Source organism: Rissa tridactyla, chromosome 8 (genome assembly GCF_028500815.1).
Source record: "Rissa tridactyla isolate bRisTri1 chromosome 8, bRisTri1.patW.cur.20221130, whole genome shotgun sequence".
Lineage (NCBI taxonomy): Eukaryota > Metazoa > Chordata > Aves > Charadriiformes > Laridae > Rissa > Rissa tridactyla.
In genome coordinates this window covers 23,576,962-23,593,517 of record NC_071473.1, presented here as the reverse complement: position 1 = coordinate 23,593,517, position 16,556 = coordinate 23,576,962, and the positions used below count along the sequence as shown (strand labels likewise).

At 38.1% G+C, this 16,556-nt stretch overlaps 1 protein-coding gene across 3 annotated transcripts in view; it reads left to right on the top strand.

The window, feature by feature from the left end:
* The window catches only part of KIFAP3 (kinesin associated protein 3), a 72,122-nt gene that overhangs the window by 29,087 nt on the left and 26,479 nt on the right, over positions 1-16,556 (top strand). For all 3 annotated transcript variants that reach the window (XM_054212984.1, XM_054212983.1, XM_054212982.1), the window contains exons 12-17: positions 4,250-4,358; positions 5,701-5,813; positions 6,763-6,928; positions 7,137-7,262; positions 7,664-7,762; positions 9,293-9,378. In XM_054212984.1, the coding sequence (XP_054068959.1) occupies positions 4,250-4,358; positions 5,701-5,813; positions 6,763-6,928; positions 7,137-7,262; positions 7,664-7,762; positions 9,293-9,378 (699 nt within the window). The remainder of the gene's footprint in view (positions 1-4,249; positions 4,359-5,700; positions 5,814-6,762; positions 6,929-7,136; positions 7,263-7,663; positions 7,763-9,292; positions 9,379-16,556) is intronic.

Genomic DNA, 16,556 nt, shown 5'->3' with positions numbered 1-16,556 from the left:
CCACAGGTGAAAGTGGGAACAACCACCATGCTGCGGAGTAGTGAACCACTTGCTCATCCGGCAGTCTGACGGTTCTTGCTGTCCTTTAACGGTGCCCAGAAAAAGGAGAGGCGACATATTCTCTGTCAGTGCTGCTAACGCTTGAGCCGCATCGATGAATTGGTAAAAATACAGATGACCTGATGAATTTCTGCAGAAGATGGGGAATGCTTGAAAGAGATTAAAGCTTGTGCACAGCAGGTCCTTAGGGAACCTTGTGGAAAGTATTTCCTTTACAGTTTTAGAAGGCATTCTTTTCTGATCCCATTGGGTATCAAAATTTCAACGTCTCCAGTATTACAGGATATGAACTGGAAACTAGCCAAGCAGTGTTATGTTGCTACATGACAACTCCTTTTCCAACTGCGGGCGTGTACAACAGGGGAGACTTGAAGACTATGGAAGGCTCTTAACTGATCTTTCAGGCTACAGTTTGTTGCATAACTTTTTGTCTCCACTCATAGTCTTCGATCCAAGCACAGACACAATGTCATGGGGTCTGGGGTTTTGTGTGTATGTTTTCTGTGTGTTTTGTTGTTTTTGTTTTTCTTTTAACAGTACCAAATCCTCTTTTATTGATCTTTTTTCTCAGTCCCAATGAGGCTGGAGTTGAGAAAGCCTGCGTTGCATAAGTGTAAAAGCTCTCTGGTAGCTCTTTCAGAATTGCACCACGATATCTTCTTTCCTGCCAAACATGTTTTTAACATAAAATACATGCAGAATGGGAAGTTGCCATGGAAAGTTTTCAAAATGTTTCTGGTCATTATCTCATGACAGAAAATGGTGATGTTTTCCCAAATACAGGAAGATTTTGGAGAATAGAACTCATGGGAATAACTAGTATATGTTACAAGATGGTCTTGTAAACATCCTGCTGACCGCAACTATATGTTAAGGCATTTGCATGATACAAGGGACCTGCTTTGTTCTGAGCAGTTACCGGCCAAACCAGAATTCATGCACTGTGTTTCGGGGCTCGCTTATGACGTGCTTTCAGGGAATCTTGGCATGGCTCTTAGACCCCCAGTGCCAAATGTAAGGAGCTGTTGGAAACTTCAGTGATATGATACTTTGAGCTTCATTGGTCTGACAGGCAGTGACTGCTGAAACTAGTGCTTACAGAGCTGTAACCAAAGGCTAATGGAGCAGGAAACAAGTCCGCTGCCTTCATTGGACTTTGGCTAAAACTACAAAATTCGAAGGATACCTGTGGTTATTGATGCTTCAGTGGTCAACGTTACAGATCACATCTGCTGACTGTTCAAAAAGGACAATCTGGACAACCAGCGATTAAATTTTATTAACGAATACTCAAAATTAGGGCAGTTATTAAGGAAGACAAATAGCAGAAAACATGGGGAAGTGGACAAGACATCAGGAGAAGAAAACAACCTTTTTCAAAAGGACTCCCTGCCATCTGATTCTACCCTGGAAACCCAAATTCTCTTTTCAATAGTGGGTTTGTCTCCTTTTGAGGAGAGGTGTATGTGTAAACTGGCAAATACTCAATAATGAATGTTTAGCTGTTGTAGAAAGTGATTGGAAAATCTGTCCCCCGTTGTCCTTTTGAACAGGCGAAGTACTTGACAAGGGCTTGCGCGTGCTGTCCCAGGTAAACATCCTTGTGGATTGCAGGAGTTAGTGGGTGCTATTCTAGTAACAGTTAAAAGTGAGTATTAACAGTTCATTCTTGTTTAGACCTCAGCAATGCGTGTTTTGTTTAAATAGGTGCAAATGCCATCCAGATGCTTATAAAAGCCTTTATTGGTAATAACCTGGCCAATCAAAGGGCATGGTTAGGCAGTGATGTCATGGTGATATTTAATATTTTACCGCAGAGCAGTGTGCAAGGTTCTCCGCAGCTACCCACATGTTTTCCACCACGGTTGTCCTGTTTGGCCCCTCTTTGATCTATAAGCTTCTTTTCAGCTTAATGCTGGTAAACGTCCTCTCTTGACAGCACCCTTTGCTCCTGTCCGCCATTATCTGCTGAAGTTCAGAAACCAGAGCATCACTTCAAACAGCAGAGTTAGGGAGTAGCCGGTCAGGAGAGATTCCTGAGGCATGCAGTTCTGGCATAATCATTCAAAGATGTTTGAGCTGGGCTTGGGGAGGGGGTTGGACAGAGGTGTATGTGAACAGAGAGCTGTGGGGGTTGGCCTCTGGTCACTGGTAAATAAGTGAAGGCAGGTGCCAGAGAGTCTAGACACAGTGATTTCAGTCCTGGTCTGTGGTATCTGATACTCAATATGGGACTTGTCTGATTGAACACTACTGCCTCTTCATTGCACATGCTGCAGTCTTTTTACTGCCTTCCTGTTAAATCAGTAAAAGATGACAATGGACATAGTAAAAGCAGAACAAATTTAATTTTAATATTTCCTATTTGGCAGCAATTACTCTTCCTTTTGAAGTGGCACAAGAAGCAATCAAATTAAATGAAGACATAATGGGAAACATGGAGCTCGTACGAAACTATTATTTTAAAATTTGAACGGCTTTAATTGAAACTGGATATATTTTTTCTTTTTATAGAGAAGTAGTTCAGTAATTAACAGTGTAATCCCATCTTGTTAAACATCTAATTTCCACAGATTTTGTATTGTGTAAGTAATGAGAACGTTTCCCTTCAAATTATTTGAAGGGTTTTAAAAATCTGTTTTTAAAGGTTTTGTAACAGAAGAATCGCAGGGGGTGATTTTTGAATGCTCATGTTCCACTTGTTAAGTGGCAACTTTCTTCTCTGGTTAATTCACTCTTATGTGACTGTCAGGACTACGGATTTAATAAACTAGGGATTTTATAAGTCCTTAAAACAACCGAGGGAAATCTGATTCTGCCTTTTTAAGAAAGGGAGGAAGAAATCAATGATAGCTTTTAAATCAGAACATGAAAGTCCTAGACAAAAAGATTAATAACTTAAGCTGTAACGTAGTTTATTCTAATTTATTTTACTTGGGTCCATTTAGAATGACAGCCTGCTATCTGATAATAGATAAATATACAGAATTGCTGTAGTAAAATACTTTGGAGTGAAATTCCTGCAATCCTACTGTTTCTTTTTTTCCCCTGTAAGTGGGGTGTTCACCCGCTTTCTCTAGTTTTTAATGCATTACAAACTGTCTTTCCACCAGGGGGCAAGCACGCAAATACTTAACAATTAATTGTTGCTTTCTTCTCCCCCCACCCTCTTTTGACACAAACTGAGCTATGTTTTTTGTACCTTATGTCCTGCTTGTCTCTAGGTTCAGTTGTTTCTGCTTCCAGTAATCTCAGTCTTGTCATCATGCTGCTTTGCATTAGAATCTTGATGTGTCTTATGAACTGAGTAGATTTTAGGAGCAAATATGGTGATGTCCTGCAGCCCCTCAATGAGGAAGCCATGTGACTTGTCTGCTGTGGTTGGAAATGGAGGAAAAAAAAAAAAAGGATGTATTTGAGTCATGTCTGATTATTCAATATGCCACTTCAAAAAATGTTCATATTGAACAAAATGAGGCTAGATAGATAGCCTGTGATGTAATGGACAATATATGGACAAGTGTATAAAATGATGGCAATCTATACATTCTTTGCCTAAGGAATCATCCGTGAATTCACTGACGCTTACTAAACAGTTGGAACAGGATTATAGGCAATTGTCTACTTACATTAACTCAGGTTGTTCTGTCCCATTACCAAAAGAATTAGGACTACTACTGAAAAGTCTTTGGTATATGGCATTGTTCAGCTCTAGCAATGGAAGCTGCAAAGATAAAGCACATTGCTGCAGATACAGCTAATTTACATGTTGAGGAGTAATCTCAAAGCAAAATAGTACTAGAATTAATCTGCAATTAAATATCTCTTTAGAGTCATAATTTCATTAAACAACCAGGTATTAATCTGACTTTCTGTGGAACTAAGTGGTGGGGGTTTTTATCCTATGTTAAGTCTACCTAAACTTGCAAACCAAATTTATCTATTCAAACTTTAAAAAAAAAAATAGTAAAAATTTCAGTCGTAGCAATAAAATGTAACTAACCCGAGTTAATTTAAGGTGATGAGTGACTGCCATTTTTGACACTTTATAAGCATTGTTATCCTCAAATAATGGAACCGTACATCTTGTACCCTCGACTTTTATGACTTTACTGTTCTTGTAGAAATGCTGAATATTAATATAAAGAAAAAGGATTAATGACTTAAGCATGCTTGTGTTTCTTGGCAGTTAATGAAGATGCTTTTTGAATGTCCTGATGAGCGAGTTGACCTGGAACTCATTTCTTTCTGTATTAACCTTGCTGCTAACAAAAGAAATGTACAACTTATCTGTGAAGGTAAGCGTACTGAGATTTCACTGTTTTCTTGGAGATGACAACACATTAGATAGATATATAGAGATATATATATATATATAGGGTTTTTTTCTTACATATATAAACTGTGTATATTTGAGTTATTTATAAATATATCTATGTATATGTATTTTTAAAAAGTAAAATGCACCTGTTTGGGTGATGGTTGCAAGCAAATGGCCATATCCTCCCCAGAATTGGTCTTGGTGGCAGGAGTGACACTGAGTAGCCACACATGCCCACACCTTTCATGTGCATATAGTTCTGTAAAACACACTGACGATGTTATCATCACGAAACTATGTGGCTCTATGGAGAGAGAAAGATTTTGTTCTACCTGATGCCTAAAATCCATTTTCAGCTAATCAATGTTTCACCTGCCAGTACCAAATTAATAGCACAGTGATGTTTAGTTGCATCTTTACTTTTTTTTTTTAATTTAGCATCTTTTGGGTTCCACTATTCTGTTATGTGGTATAGATGGGTTCTGCATTTCATTCAGTAGCTCCCTAGATTGCTTTTAAAGCTTCATTTTTTTCCGTGCTGGCAGTTTTAAGTGGAACATTATTATTCACTAGCTCTAATTTTTATTTGTGCTCAAAATTTTCGCTATGAACTGCTGCAATAAATTACTGGACTTTAAAAGGGACAACTGAAATCAGTGGATTCTATGGCCAGCAATTCCACTTTAAAATTCTGTGCACAGCTCTGTAGAAGGGGAAACAGGGAGATCCAATTTTATATTAAAGGTACAAATGAAATTCAAGCTAGTAGCACATATTAGATAGGCAAGGTGATATTTTGGAAACCTAATGATGATAGGGGGACTTGTCCTGTGTGATCAAGTACTTCAGATCTGTGTACATCTGGTATGTGTATTCCTACCTAATCATCTCCATGACTGGTAAATAATCTTTTAAAACAATGTATTTATTCCATGGAGTGGGGAGAGAAGTCTCTGAGTGTGAACCAACAGCTGTGCTGCATCTCCACTAACTGCACTTGATGATAGCATATTGATTTGGGTCTAAACCTTTCTTGGTCTGAATAAATGACTAAACGCACCTGAAGCATTTAGTTATTTATCTAAGTTTTTAAGTGTCCCACCAGTACATATGGTCATAGTAGTTGTTTTTGAGAAGCTATAGAGTTTATACAGAGCAAGTCTTTTCAACTTGAAACTTGGAAGACAAAATAGTTCCTGTCCAGATTCCTCACTTTTTCCTTTTAAACTGTGAAAACTTAAAGCTGGGGTTTTTTTGTGTTTGTTGTCTTTTGATGGGCCATTACTTTACTCTTTTTTAATTTGTTTGTTTCCTTTCAGGAAATGGTTTGAAAATGCTAATGAAGCGGGCTTTGAAATTTAAGGACCCATTGTTAATGAAGATGATCAGGAATATTTCACAACATGATGGGCCAACTAAAAGCCTGTTTATTGTAAGTACTAATGCAATCTCTGATTCTTCCTACTGGAAAAGACTGGCTTTGGAGAGCTGCTGTGTTTTGTCTTTACAGGGTGTCCAGTTTAAATTTTCTTGGCTGTCATGGGTTGATTTATGTTTTGTCTTATAAGGCTATCTCAGTTGGTAGATCAGGGTTTGGATCCCTTACTACACGGAAAACAGATCTTAAGCTGTGTCCAATAAGTCCCTGTTCCAAAACAAACATGCTAAAACAAGCAAACAAAAAAAATACCCCAATTGCTGGGATGCACATCATAACAATTAACAGTTATCGTAAATCTCTGCTTTTAGAGCTAGAGGGCAAAAAAAGTGGGTTTGTGTTTTGTTGTTTTTTTTCACTGTGCCAAGTGTTTTGTATAAATGGATATTTTAAAATTTCAAATACTTAATATTCACTTAACCATGTAAAGCTGACCTTTCAAAAGAATGGGGGAAAACACAACACCCTATTTGTGGAAATTCTAAATGTACTGTTAAAATGAGGATTAACTGTCAAATTGTCTTAAAGCAGTATGAAATTAGTAAGTACAATCCATGATTCCCCTGGTCATATCCCCAGAAAATCTTGTAGTTATTTCTTAAAATCTTTGGGAAGAAGACTTCATTACTGTCACTAATGCATTGTGGCGTTTGCTATCATTTCCCTAGTTTTCTTAAAGCTTTCTCAAACTGCGTGTAGTAGCTATTTTTGGAACATCTGAACCAAATGATCTGCAGCTCTTGAAAGTGAAAGGATGGAGAGGAAGAACGTTGAAATATTTTCTTGGATTATTCTTCAACTGAAACTGCCTTATTAGCTCCTCATTTCAGGAGAAAAGTCTCCTCAGTGTTCTTCTGAGAACTAGTTTTGATTTGACCAAGTTGTGAGTTCTTCAGAACCCCACATTATTCACCAGTAATGTTTGTTGCTGTATTTGCTTTAGGATTATGTTGGTGATTTAGCAGCTCAAATATCAAATGATGAAGAAGAGGAATTTGTGATTGAATGCCTGGGAACACTTGCAAATCTGACATTACCAGATCTGGACTGGGAACTTGTGCTGAAAGAGTACAAACTGGTTCCGTACCTCAAGGATAAACTAAAACCAGGTCTGTACAAAGTTTGGTTAGTCTTTCAAAGTAGTCTCTCTCAAAAAATAATTAGTGTGCTCTTTCAGAGTCTCTTTATCTTTATAATTTGTGACTGTTTGGGGAAACGTAGCACTGAAGAACAGAATCATATCTACAGATAAATATACAACTGCCACAAGATTATGAATTTCTAAAAGGTAATACTTTCTGCCTTCTGAATTACTAGGTTCTGCAGAAGATGACCTCGTCTTGGAAGTGGTGATAATGATTGGAACAGTTTCTATGGATGACTCTTGTGCTGCTCTGCTGGCTAAATCTGGAATCATCCCTGCTCTCATTGAGCTTCTAAACGGTATATTGCCATATTTGACTTTAGGTCTTGTTTTTCAGAGAAGTTTGACATAACTGTACTGTAACTGAATGCACCGTTCATTTTCTCGTGCAAGGCAGGGGTAGGTGTTTTGTGTACAAAAGGAGGAACAATTACTCCATTGTTGATAGAGAGATACTGACTAGTGGTCTAATAGATTTGATTTTTCCCACACCTCCACAACTCTTGCTGCAGTCTGTTGTCTTTCTACTTGACTGGAGCAGGGAAGAAAACACTCATTTTTGTGTTGTCAGGAGCTGAAATCTCACATATGCCAATGAACTGTTTAGCTGACATGAAAGAGCTGGGCTTTCTTTAAGCATCAAGAGCTTCTAGTGTGAGATCTGAACTTGTGGTTTGGTGTTTTTTTTTTTTCCTTGCAGCTCAACAGGAAGATGATGAATTTGTCTGCCAGATCATTTATGTATTTTATCAGATGGTCTTCCACCAAGCCACCAGAGATGTCATTATCAAGGAAACGCGTATCTTTTTAAATATTAAACATCTAGAATTACAGTAACTTTATTTGCCATCACTGATGTTTGGCCTATATTTCTCCTGCATAAACCTCCTGATCTTGGAGGTTTCTTTGTAAATGGTTTATTTCAGCTGAAGAAAAAATCCAAGCAGCCTAGGCATGTAGAGGGACTGCAAGATTAATAGTAAAAATTAAGTTAGTTTGTGTTGAAACAGGGCAGGGGGATAGGAAGGGGGGATCACTGGACCAAATTACCCGTTAGTTCCTGTCTAATCTGAATTACAGTATGAATTTGTTTTGCAAATCATCGTTAAAATCATAGTCCATAGAAAAACTTACATAGAGCATAGACAAACTTCTTGCACTGCACCATTATACCTATATGTTGTGTAGTCTGAAGTTAGACGCATTAAAATACTTTAATAGCATTCTTTCTTATAGACAACATAAACCGTGCCTGCTCTGTATTTTTCTTCCACCTAAGTGTTGTTTGAATTTTATGTTTGGCATAAGTCTGCCATCTTCTTCTCACTGTGGAGACTTTGATTTCTGTTCCTGGCTTTCCTCTTTCTCCTTTTTTTGCCTGTCTGTTGATGACTGAATCTGTTCTTCAGTTTCCTCGTGTCGTGGATCTGATAAATTTTTTTTTGTATGGTACTTATAACTCTTATTCATTCTTTACTACTTATTCTTTCAGTCACTGCTGATGGTTGAGCTCATTCAGATGATCTGAAAACTGTGGAAAGAGGCACTAGCTGTCTTTGTGGACCTTAACTGAATGTTAAATCTTATTGAAACATAAAGAACAGGTTGAATCAAGCCCTTGTAGGGATAGCAGCTTAGTGATTACTTTGATAACAGTCCAAGGACTGCTTCTTAATGTCCTTTTTCCTTTAAGCGCTGTGGAATATCTGAGAAGCCATTTGGGATGTTGTTCTTTGTCTCCTGTTTGGACTCCTACGTGGCTAGTGTTAAAAAGTAATAATAATAATAATGGTATCCCTTTTTATATCTGTAATGATAAAGCACCAATGTTTGAACAATGCTTTTCTCACTCAAATTGAGAAAGACTGGTATTAATGCTATCATTTGCGTCACAGATTATCTTCAGTATTTTTGAGGAAAAATGCATTGGAAACCTGTTTTTAAAACAAGAAAACTCCCTAAAGATTACAAAAATAACAGTCTTAAAAGATTAAACCATAGATTCCATAGAATTTATGCCTTTTGGACTAACCCAAACCAGGACACAAATTAGGTGCATGGATTTCCTGTAACAGATCAGAATGTATTTTCTTTGTAAGGGACATGCAACTTCAACAATTTTGAAGAATATTTGGGTATCTTTAAATGTGTGGGGGTATTTTTTGTTGGTTTTTTTGTTTTTTTTTTTTTAAAAAGTGATTGTGGGGAGGCTGCTGAACTTCACATGTGATGGAAAACTTGTGAGTACAGTTCTTAATGAAATTTGCAGTTGGAAGAACCCAGGGCTAAAGCAGCAAAGCAGCTTTTATCCTTAACGCTTTCTTTCCAGAGGCTCCAGCATATCTTATAGACCTGATGCATGATAAAAATGCTGAGATTCGCAAAGTTTGTGACAACACACTGGATATTATAGCGGTATGTCTGAATTTTTTTTATCATCTGTCCTTCGAGAACCTCTTTACACGAGATAATTCTAAAATAACTAAGTAGCAGTAACTTGGAAATTGAGAATGTTTTTCATGTGTAACTTTCTAATCATGTAGGTGAAAGATCAGTTTTTATGGGACGATGACAATTGTTAATCTAGGCTGTGTACCAAGCTTCCAAAAAGGGCACATATACTTTGAAAATTCAGACCAGTTAGCTTTACACTACAGACACTTTTAAAGAGTGCTTTTATACTTAAATAAATTAATCACTTTACGTAAGTATGTCAAGCTTTCATTATGCCTAGTTCTCCAAACAAATGGCTCTCGTTACCCAGCAGCTTTTATTCAGCTTTTCTGCATCGCCTGATGCCAATATTTGTTTCAAAATGAAAATGTGGGCAGCAGTTCTGGAGCTGGTTCTTTTCTGCTTGGGGAACAATCAGTAGAATATTGAACTTTTAAATATTGTCTTCAACTCTTGGATAAATTTCCTTTAGCTGTATGACTTAGTTTGTCCAACTATCCATTGATCATAATAAACTTTTGGGACAGTTGTTTTGTATTAAACTGCTAACTTGGAAAAAAGAAAGAATACTAAATTATGAAGTGCTATTGCTTTATCGGCTCTTATAGCATGTATAATCCTTACATGTGGGGATCCTTGACTCTAGAAGCATTAATATTTTCTAGGATGTTCTTCATTGAAGTAAAGACACTGTGAAACTGATTCCACTTGAAAGTTGCATTTCATTGTTAAGAGTCTTCCTGGTCTGTTTATTGAATTGACTTCTATTGACAAAAAGAAATGTCAGTGTTTTGTAGTGTTTTAGGATTGTACAGACTGTACATCCTCTTGGATGTAGAGTAGCAATTATGAAATTAAATCTTATAGCCAAAGAGAACTTAACTGAGAGTTGAGTCGTGTCTTTGACTAAATGTTTTTCCTGTCATCTACTTAGTTTCTTTTTCAGTTGAATTGTGCATATTGCAACTTCTTCTCTGAAAGGTTTAATACAGTGTAAGATGTAACTTACACTGCACAGTACTATAGTCTATTCTGTCTTTTTCTGTTATACTCATTAGTAATGCCTTCTAGTTTAATATTAATCTAAAAAAAGTAGTAAAAAGACATAATATTTTCTTTGTTGGAATTCTTCTGTCTGGCTCTGGTTTTGCTTCATGGAGGTATAGAATGAAAATCATGCTCTACTAGTTAGTGGAAGGCAAGATTAAGGGCAAGATTCAACCAAGATGAATTTGCACTTAGTACTTATTTATGATGGGCATTATGTTCAGCTTACCAAGATTAGTTATTTCCAGGGACATCTCTAGTGGAAACAGTAGAAAGATTTTTATCTTCTGGGTGAGGCCAGACAATCTTGATTGCTTCCAATGGTTGTTTTACCTGTGGGCCAGTGCCATTTCTGAATGTCTTAGGTGTTGATTTGTTCATATGGGGGAGCTTTACAACATGGTACGTAGTGGTATCCAGTTACTGAAAAATTATGTTAGTAGTATTATTAAGCAACATTTATAGAATCTAGAAGAATAAATACCTTAAGAGATAGCTTCATATTTATTATTAACATCTAAGTAAAATGTAGGTGGGTGGTTTTTTTTCCGTCCTAAGAAGAGGTAATCTTTATGCTAGCCATGAGGAAATGAGGAGTGCTATGATAATAGATGGGGAAGGCTTCTCAACTTGCAAGAAGTGCTGGACAGGAATTCTAGGGCCTTGAAAAAGAATAAAGGGAGGAAATTGCATGTTACTGCTGTTATTGGCGGGTAAGGGAGAAGTTATCAAGCACATACTGAGAGTAGTTTGCGTGGTGGTAAATTATTTTTTTTTTCTTCGGTTGTGGAGCAGTGCCACACTTAGCGTGATGTTCACTGGGAAGTTAGGAGAGTTCCGTTTGAGAAGATCTTTTTAGCTTTATTATTTAGCTGTTGGATTATAAGTTGCATAAACCATAACTAACACCATACCCCTGTGGGGAAGAGGAAGGACAATATGCCCTCTTTTCTGGAAGACCGAGAGAACCACTAATTGATTGCTTTCTTGACACTGTTGTAAGCTGGTTGTACTTTGTCTCCCAGTACCAAAAATCATAGGCGAAAAAGGCAACGTATTCTGAATAGCTATGGGAGAAAATACAAAACAGTAAGTTGTCAGATCCTCAGATCTTTATAGGTGTTTTGCCATTCAGCTCAGAGGATATGTAAAGCAGCCTGTAAACACTGAGGTGTTTGGTTGCGCGGCAATTTTACACAAGCGGTGCCTTCTGAGGTGTCTGAATGGACATAGTCTCTAAGATTGTTGAGACTCCTTATCTGTGCTAAATCCCCAACAAGAAAAACTTAAGTTTTCAGTTGTCTTGTTCCATACATGCTGACAGGATTAGTTCCTCTGATGATGAAAATCAGAAACTAAATGTTGGAGAATAGCGATTTGAAAGTAATTTTCTTCTCGGGGAGACAAATGCTTCTTTCACTCATCAATAAGCTCTATATAGTGTGATTGAAATAACACTGAAGAAAATCAGATGCCTTATAAGCCTTAGGGGAGATATGCTTTCTGTAGTAAAGTAATTGTCACAGAAATTATGGAAATGTTACACTAGTGATGACTTGTTTAATATAGCTTGGCTGGACTCTGCCATTGATGAACTGAAACAGATGTGCTGCTTTAGCATAGTATGTGCTGGGGAATCTCAGCTTTGCACTAGTAGATGCAAGATATCCCTTTTGTCAAAAAGAAAGTCTGCGTTGATGATTTAGGAATGCCTCAGTCTTGTGTCATGTGCTGAGTCTTGACAACAAGCAGCTAGTTCAGTGTACTTGAACACCTGAAGCGGGACAGGACTCATGGCTCAGCTGAAAGCCTGGAATCAACAGCTGGTGTAGGAGTCTTCAGCAATTGAAGTTCCCTTTTCCTCTGCCTCAGAAGCCTGGACACCTGCAACTCAAAGCTTGTGGAAAGAAATGGCAGCTTACTCGAGATGGTTTTACTCTGTTCACCTTGAACAATATTATCAAGAGCTGAGGGGGTTATTAATCTCTCAGGTTTCTCATTCTTTTTCTGCTCCTAGCTCAGCCTAATGTAGTTAACTGATTTTCCTTATTTATTCAAGGGATATCTAATTAACCATAACCAGATCCGTGGGCTGTGTAGTCCGAGCCTTCCCCCTCCCCCATTTCCCTATTTGGTGTTTTTACAGCTTTGAATCCATGCCTGCTTTACCATCTTGTTTCTCTTATGATCAAGAGTGGATCATTACGCTTCCTGCAGAAGCAAAACATCTTCTAGATAGCTACAGCATTGCATTGTCCGTGTGATTTAGGAAGGGCCTCATGCCTAAGGTGTTTTTCCAGCTCTCATTCTTTGCCTCAAGTATTTGTAACAAATGCCAATAGCATTTGCCTCATGTGGAAAGCTGTGTTAATGAACGGTTTGCATCTTTCCATGTTAGCTAAGTGCCCTGACACAAATCTTCCAGGTTGGGAATGCTGGAATTTCACATAAGCAGCAGGAATGTGCTGTGAACCCTCAGTGCTCTGGGATTTGGGGCCAGCTGTGCAAGATGTTGGCCAGTACTCTTAGAATCAAGGAAGAGCAGGCCACAGGGATTTGGTGTGGGCTTTATTTGAATAGCCAGCGTACTCTGAAAATAGATAACCTTTGACTCCAGCTTGGTGTCCTCTTTCCATGAAGAGTGCTGTAGTCACTCCAGGAAAAAAGGTTCTCCCTTCACTTATCAAGACTCCCCCTTTCTGTGGTGTCTCTTGTTCCTCTGTTATCCTCTAACAATCATGAATACAATGAAGTGGGCAGAAGAGCAGCGAGGGTGTGGGGCTGCAGGCTGAACTGTTGACATATGTTTTCACCGATCAACTTCTGCATTATTAAATTTGCAATCGGTCTGCTTTGGTGCTGGTAGCTTTTTTGTGGCAAAGAGCATGCACTCAGCAGCAAAGGCTCTACCTGGACTAGAAGAATAACCACGCTGCAGACAGCATTAGATGGAGCAGGTGTGTCCTTATTTGGTTTTGTCTTTGCATAAACTTAATCTTGGGCAGATTTCCTTCTTGCATTGGTGCTTGCTCTTTGGAGTTGTAAGACTAGGAAGGTGAGCCAAACCACTGATCTCTTACTTTTATAACAGCTTGACAATGAGATAAAATGGAAAAAAAAAAATTTCTCTCTTCAGCTATAGACAATATAGGAACCCTGTGGACAGTCTGCATTTTAGGTAGACACCTAACTTTAGGGGGCACGAATGTTTGCTCTTATCTCTGCCTTGCCATTAGTTTCATATCCACAGGTTTCTATTAGCTTCCCATCGGAATACATTTAGTGATGAACCTGATAGCAAAGAAGCGACTCTGGGTTGCACAGGTATAAGTGCTAGAATGACTTTTTTTTTTGGGCCTGTGAATGAATTGCCCTCCAGTGGTACTAACCCTACAGGTAGGTGTCGTAGACACCTGCAGAAGGTGATCCATAACATCTGTTTCTCTCCTTGGTTTATAGAGGCACACAGTTCAAATGACATACTTAACTCTTAGATAGCTGGACAAGATAAATCTTTTCTTTCTTAATAAATGGTTAATTTAACCTTTCATGTAAACTGTGCGTTTTAGGGATGGTTAAATAATGAAGAATGTAACATATCACCAAGTACAGCCTTGAACACAATGAGCATTCTACTTACTGTATAGCAGTTTTAGTTTAGTATGAGGAATCGCATCAAATGAACCCTATTACAGACCCAATTAAAGGGCAACCACATTAAAGTGAAAAGGAAAATCTGTTTTTCATCAGCTGTGAGAGAACACAAAGCAGATCTGTGTAGCTCTATGTTATCCTATAGTGTGTTAATCAGATACAAGGTGTGACGGAAGCCAGTGACAAAGGGGACCCCTGATAGGGAACAGACACGCTCTGATAATAGGCCAGTTAACGCTTCATAATATTTCAATGGTTCAGTAGTAAACAAAGTTGGAAGCAGAACTTCAAAAAGGATGGCACATTCCTCGCAGAGTTGAACCATACATCTTCTATGACACTTTTGGATTTATGGAAACCGAATGTTAAAAACAGTGATGTCAGGGAGCTCCAAAGAGAATAAAATCAGCCTTCAGGATTCCTCCTTTTATGTTTCTGAACATGCAGTATTTGAGGGGGGGGGTGGAGGCAGTTGGAGAATAGGCACATTCTGTCCACCACCTCGTTCCCCCAGCCGCCACTTTTCTAGTAGCCTAACATTTAAAAGGACTGGGGGGCACAAAGCTATGTTTGTATCTCCATGATGTTTAGTTCTCTGGTTTCATTTTTGCAGGAATTCCGTAGTAAAGACGGTGTGCTTCATGTGCTTAAAACACAAAACCCAACCAAAAACAAAACAAAAAAAACCCCATGACACAAAACAAAAAAAAAATAAAAAAAAGGTTTTAAATAGCTCAAAATATAATTACTGGAAGACTTGCCATGTTTTGGGGAATTGTTTTGCTCTAAACTTCTTTAATTTGGTTTCTTTGTGCCTTTTGGCTCTATTCCTGCCTTTACAGCTTTTCTTCCATTCTGATGTTATTCCATTAATCATTTACCCAGTGGTGTTTCTGCACTTTTCTGTGGAAAATCTACAGACGTATTCCTGATCTAGCAGTACTTAAATGAACTTTTTTGTGCTGAGGTTATGTAAATCGTTCTAGATTATTGCAAATCATCCTTTTCTAGGATTGCTGCCAGAATGACACTCTTGACAAAACTCATCATTGATCTGATTCTGGTGTGATCGTTTCTTTGTCCTTGTTGCTCACTCATAGTGAAATCCAAGGTACAAATGTAACAAAGCAGACAAACTGCTTGAATGGATAACTTGTGATTTTTAAGTAATGTGCAGATATGCTCAATTTTACAGCTGCTAATTTACCATTCAGTTGCTAATCCTGTCTTCCAAAATTTAGATGAATGATTGAACTTGGGAGTTTTAAGCCTCTTAATGTAGGATGGGAAATGTAGAATACATAGGAATGTTCTGCCCTGTTGTCACTGTCTAAAGAAAAAAAATCAGTCAGGATCTGAGAAATGCTAACTGATTTATTTTTGTTTTAGAAGGATATAAGAACTTCATGTGTATTTGTGACAGACGTTCAGCATGTTCAGACAGTGGCGTGGAATAGAACAGTGATGTCGGGCAAGTGGGATTCATTTGGGATTGTAACATTGGGAAGACTAAAACTTTTTCAGAATGTATTTATTATAAACGTGAATTAGGTAATTTAGCTGCTAGCCTCTCTGCTTTTGAGAACTTTTAAAGGTAAGCAAGGTAATGTGAAAGGGATTCAGCTTTCCCACAGATAAGTCCAATTTGCTGTTTGTTAAATTTGATAATTTTCCCCTGCTTCTTTGCAATCATGATTTCTGGGAATAGTTTTCTTAAGACTGCAGTATGATTTCTGGCAGTTACAAGGTGTTTCTCTAAAGCTTGCAAGTAATTCACAACTGCTGGAGCCTGACATAATAGCCCACAGTTTAGCTTTGGCAGATGCCGCAAAGGAGATGTTTCCAAGATGCTGGTCAGATGTCATCATTGAAAGTCATGCCCTTTCATTTTTTTTATGGGTCATTTTATAAATCTCAGTGATGAGCTTGCTTTTTCCAGGGAAACTCTTGTTTTGCACAGTTATTTCTAGCCGTTCCTTTTAATCGAGAATGGAAGTGGGGGAAAAGATCAAGAGGCAGAAATAGCATGTGATGTTTCTTTTTCCAAACAGTATGAGGCATAAGATGTGTGTGTTTGGTTTTTTTGGTGGTTTGGGTGTTTTCTTTTTAATTTCTCCCTACCTAAGCTTGTTGCATTACTGTATGGCTGACAAACATGGAATTTTGCTTGAGGCTACCAGGCGCTGAGAATATCTATGGATTCCACAGGCGATGCCTGCCCTGTGTATGGAAATTACGCATGACACCAGGTTTGGAACAGGACCGCTTGTGTGCCAGGATGGTGTGGAGGGGAATTAAAAAGGTCTAGTAATTAGTGTTGGTCACAGGTGGAATTGGAGAAATTTAGAGTAATGCCACAGACTGATCAGAGCCCCAGATCTGCAGGTACTTGCATGGATGCCTCATCAAAAGGGAGTTTACATTCTGCTTTAAGCCAA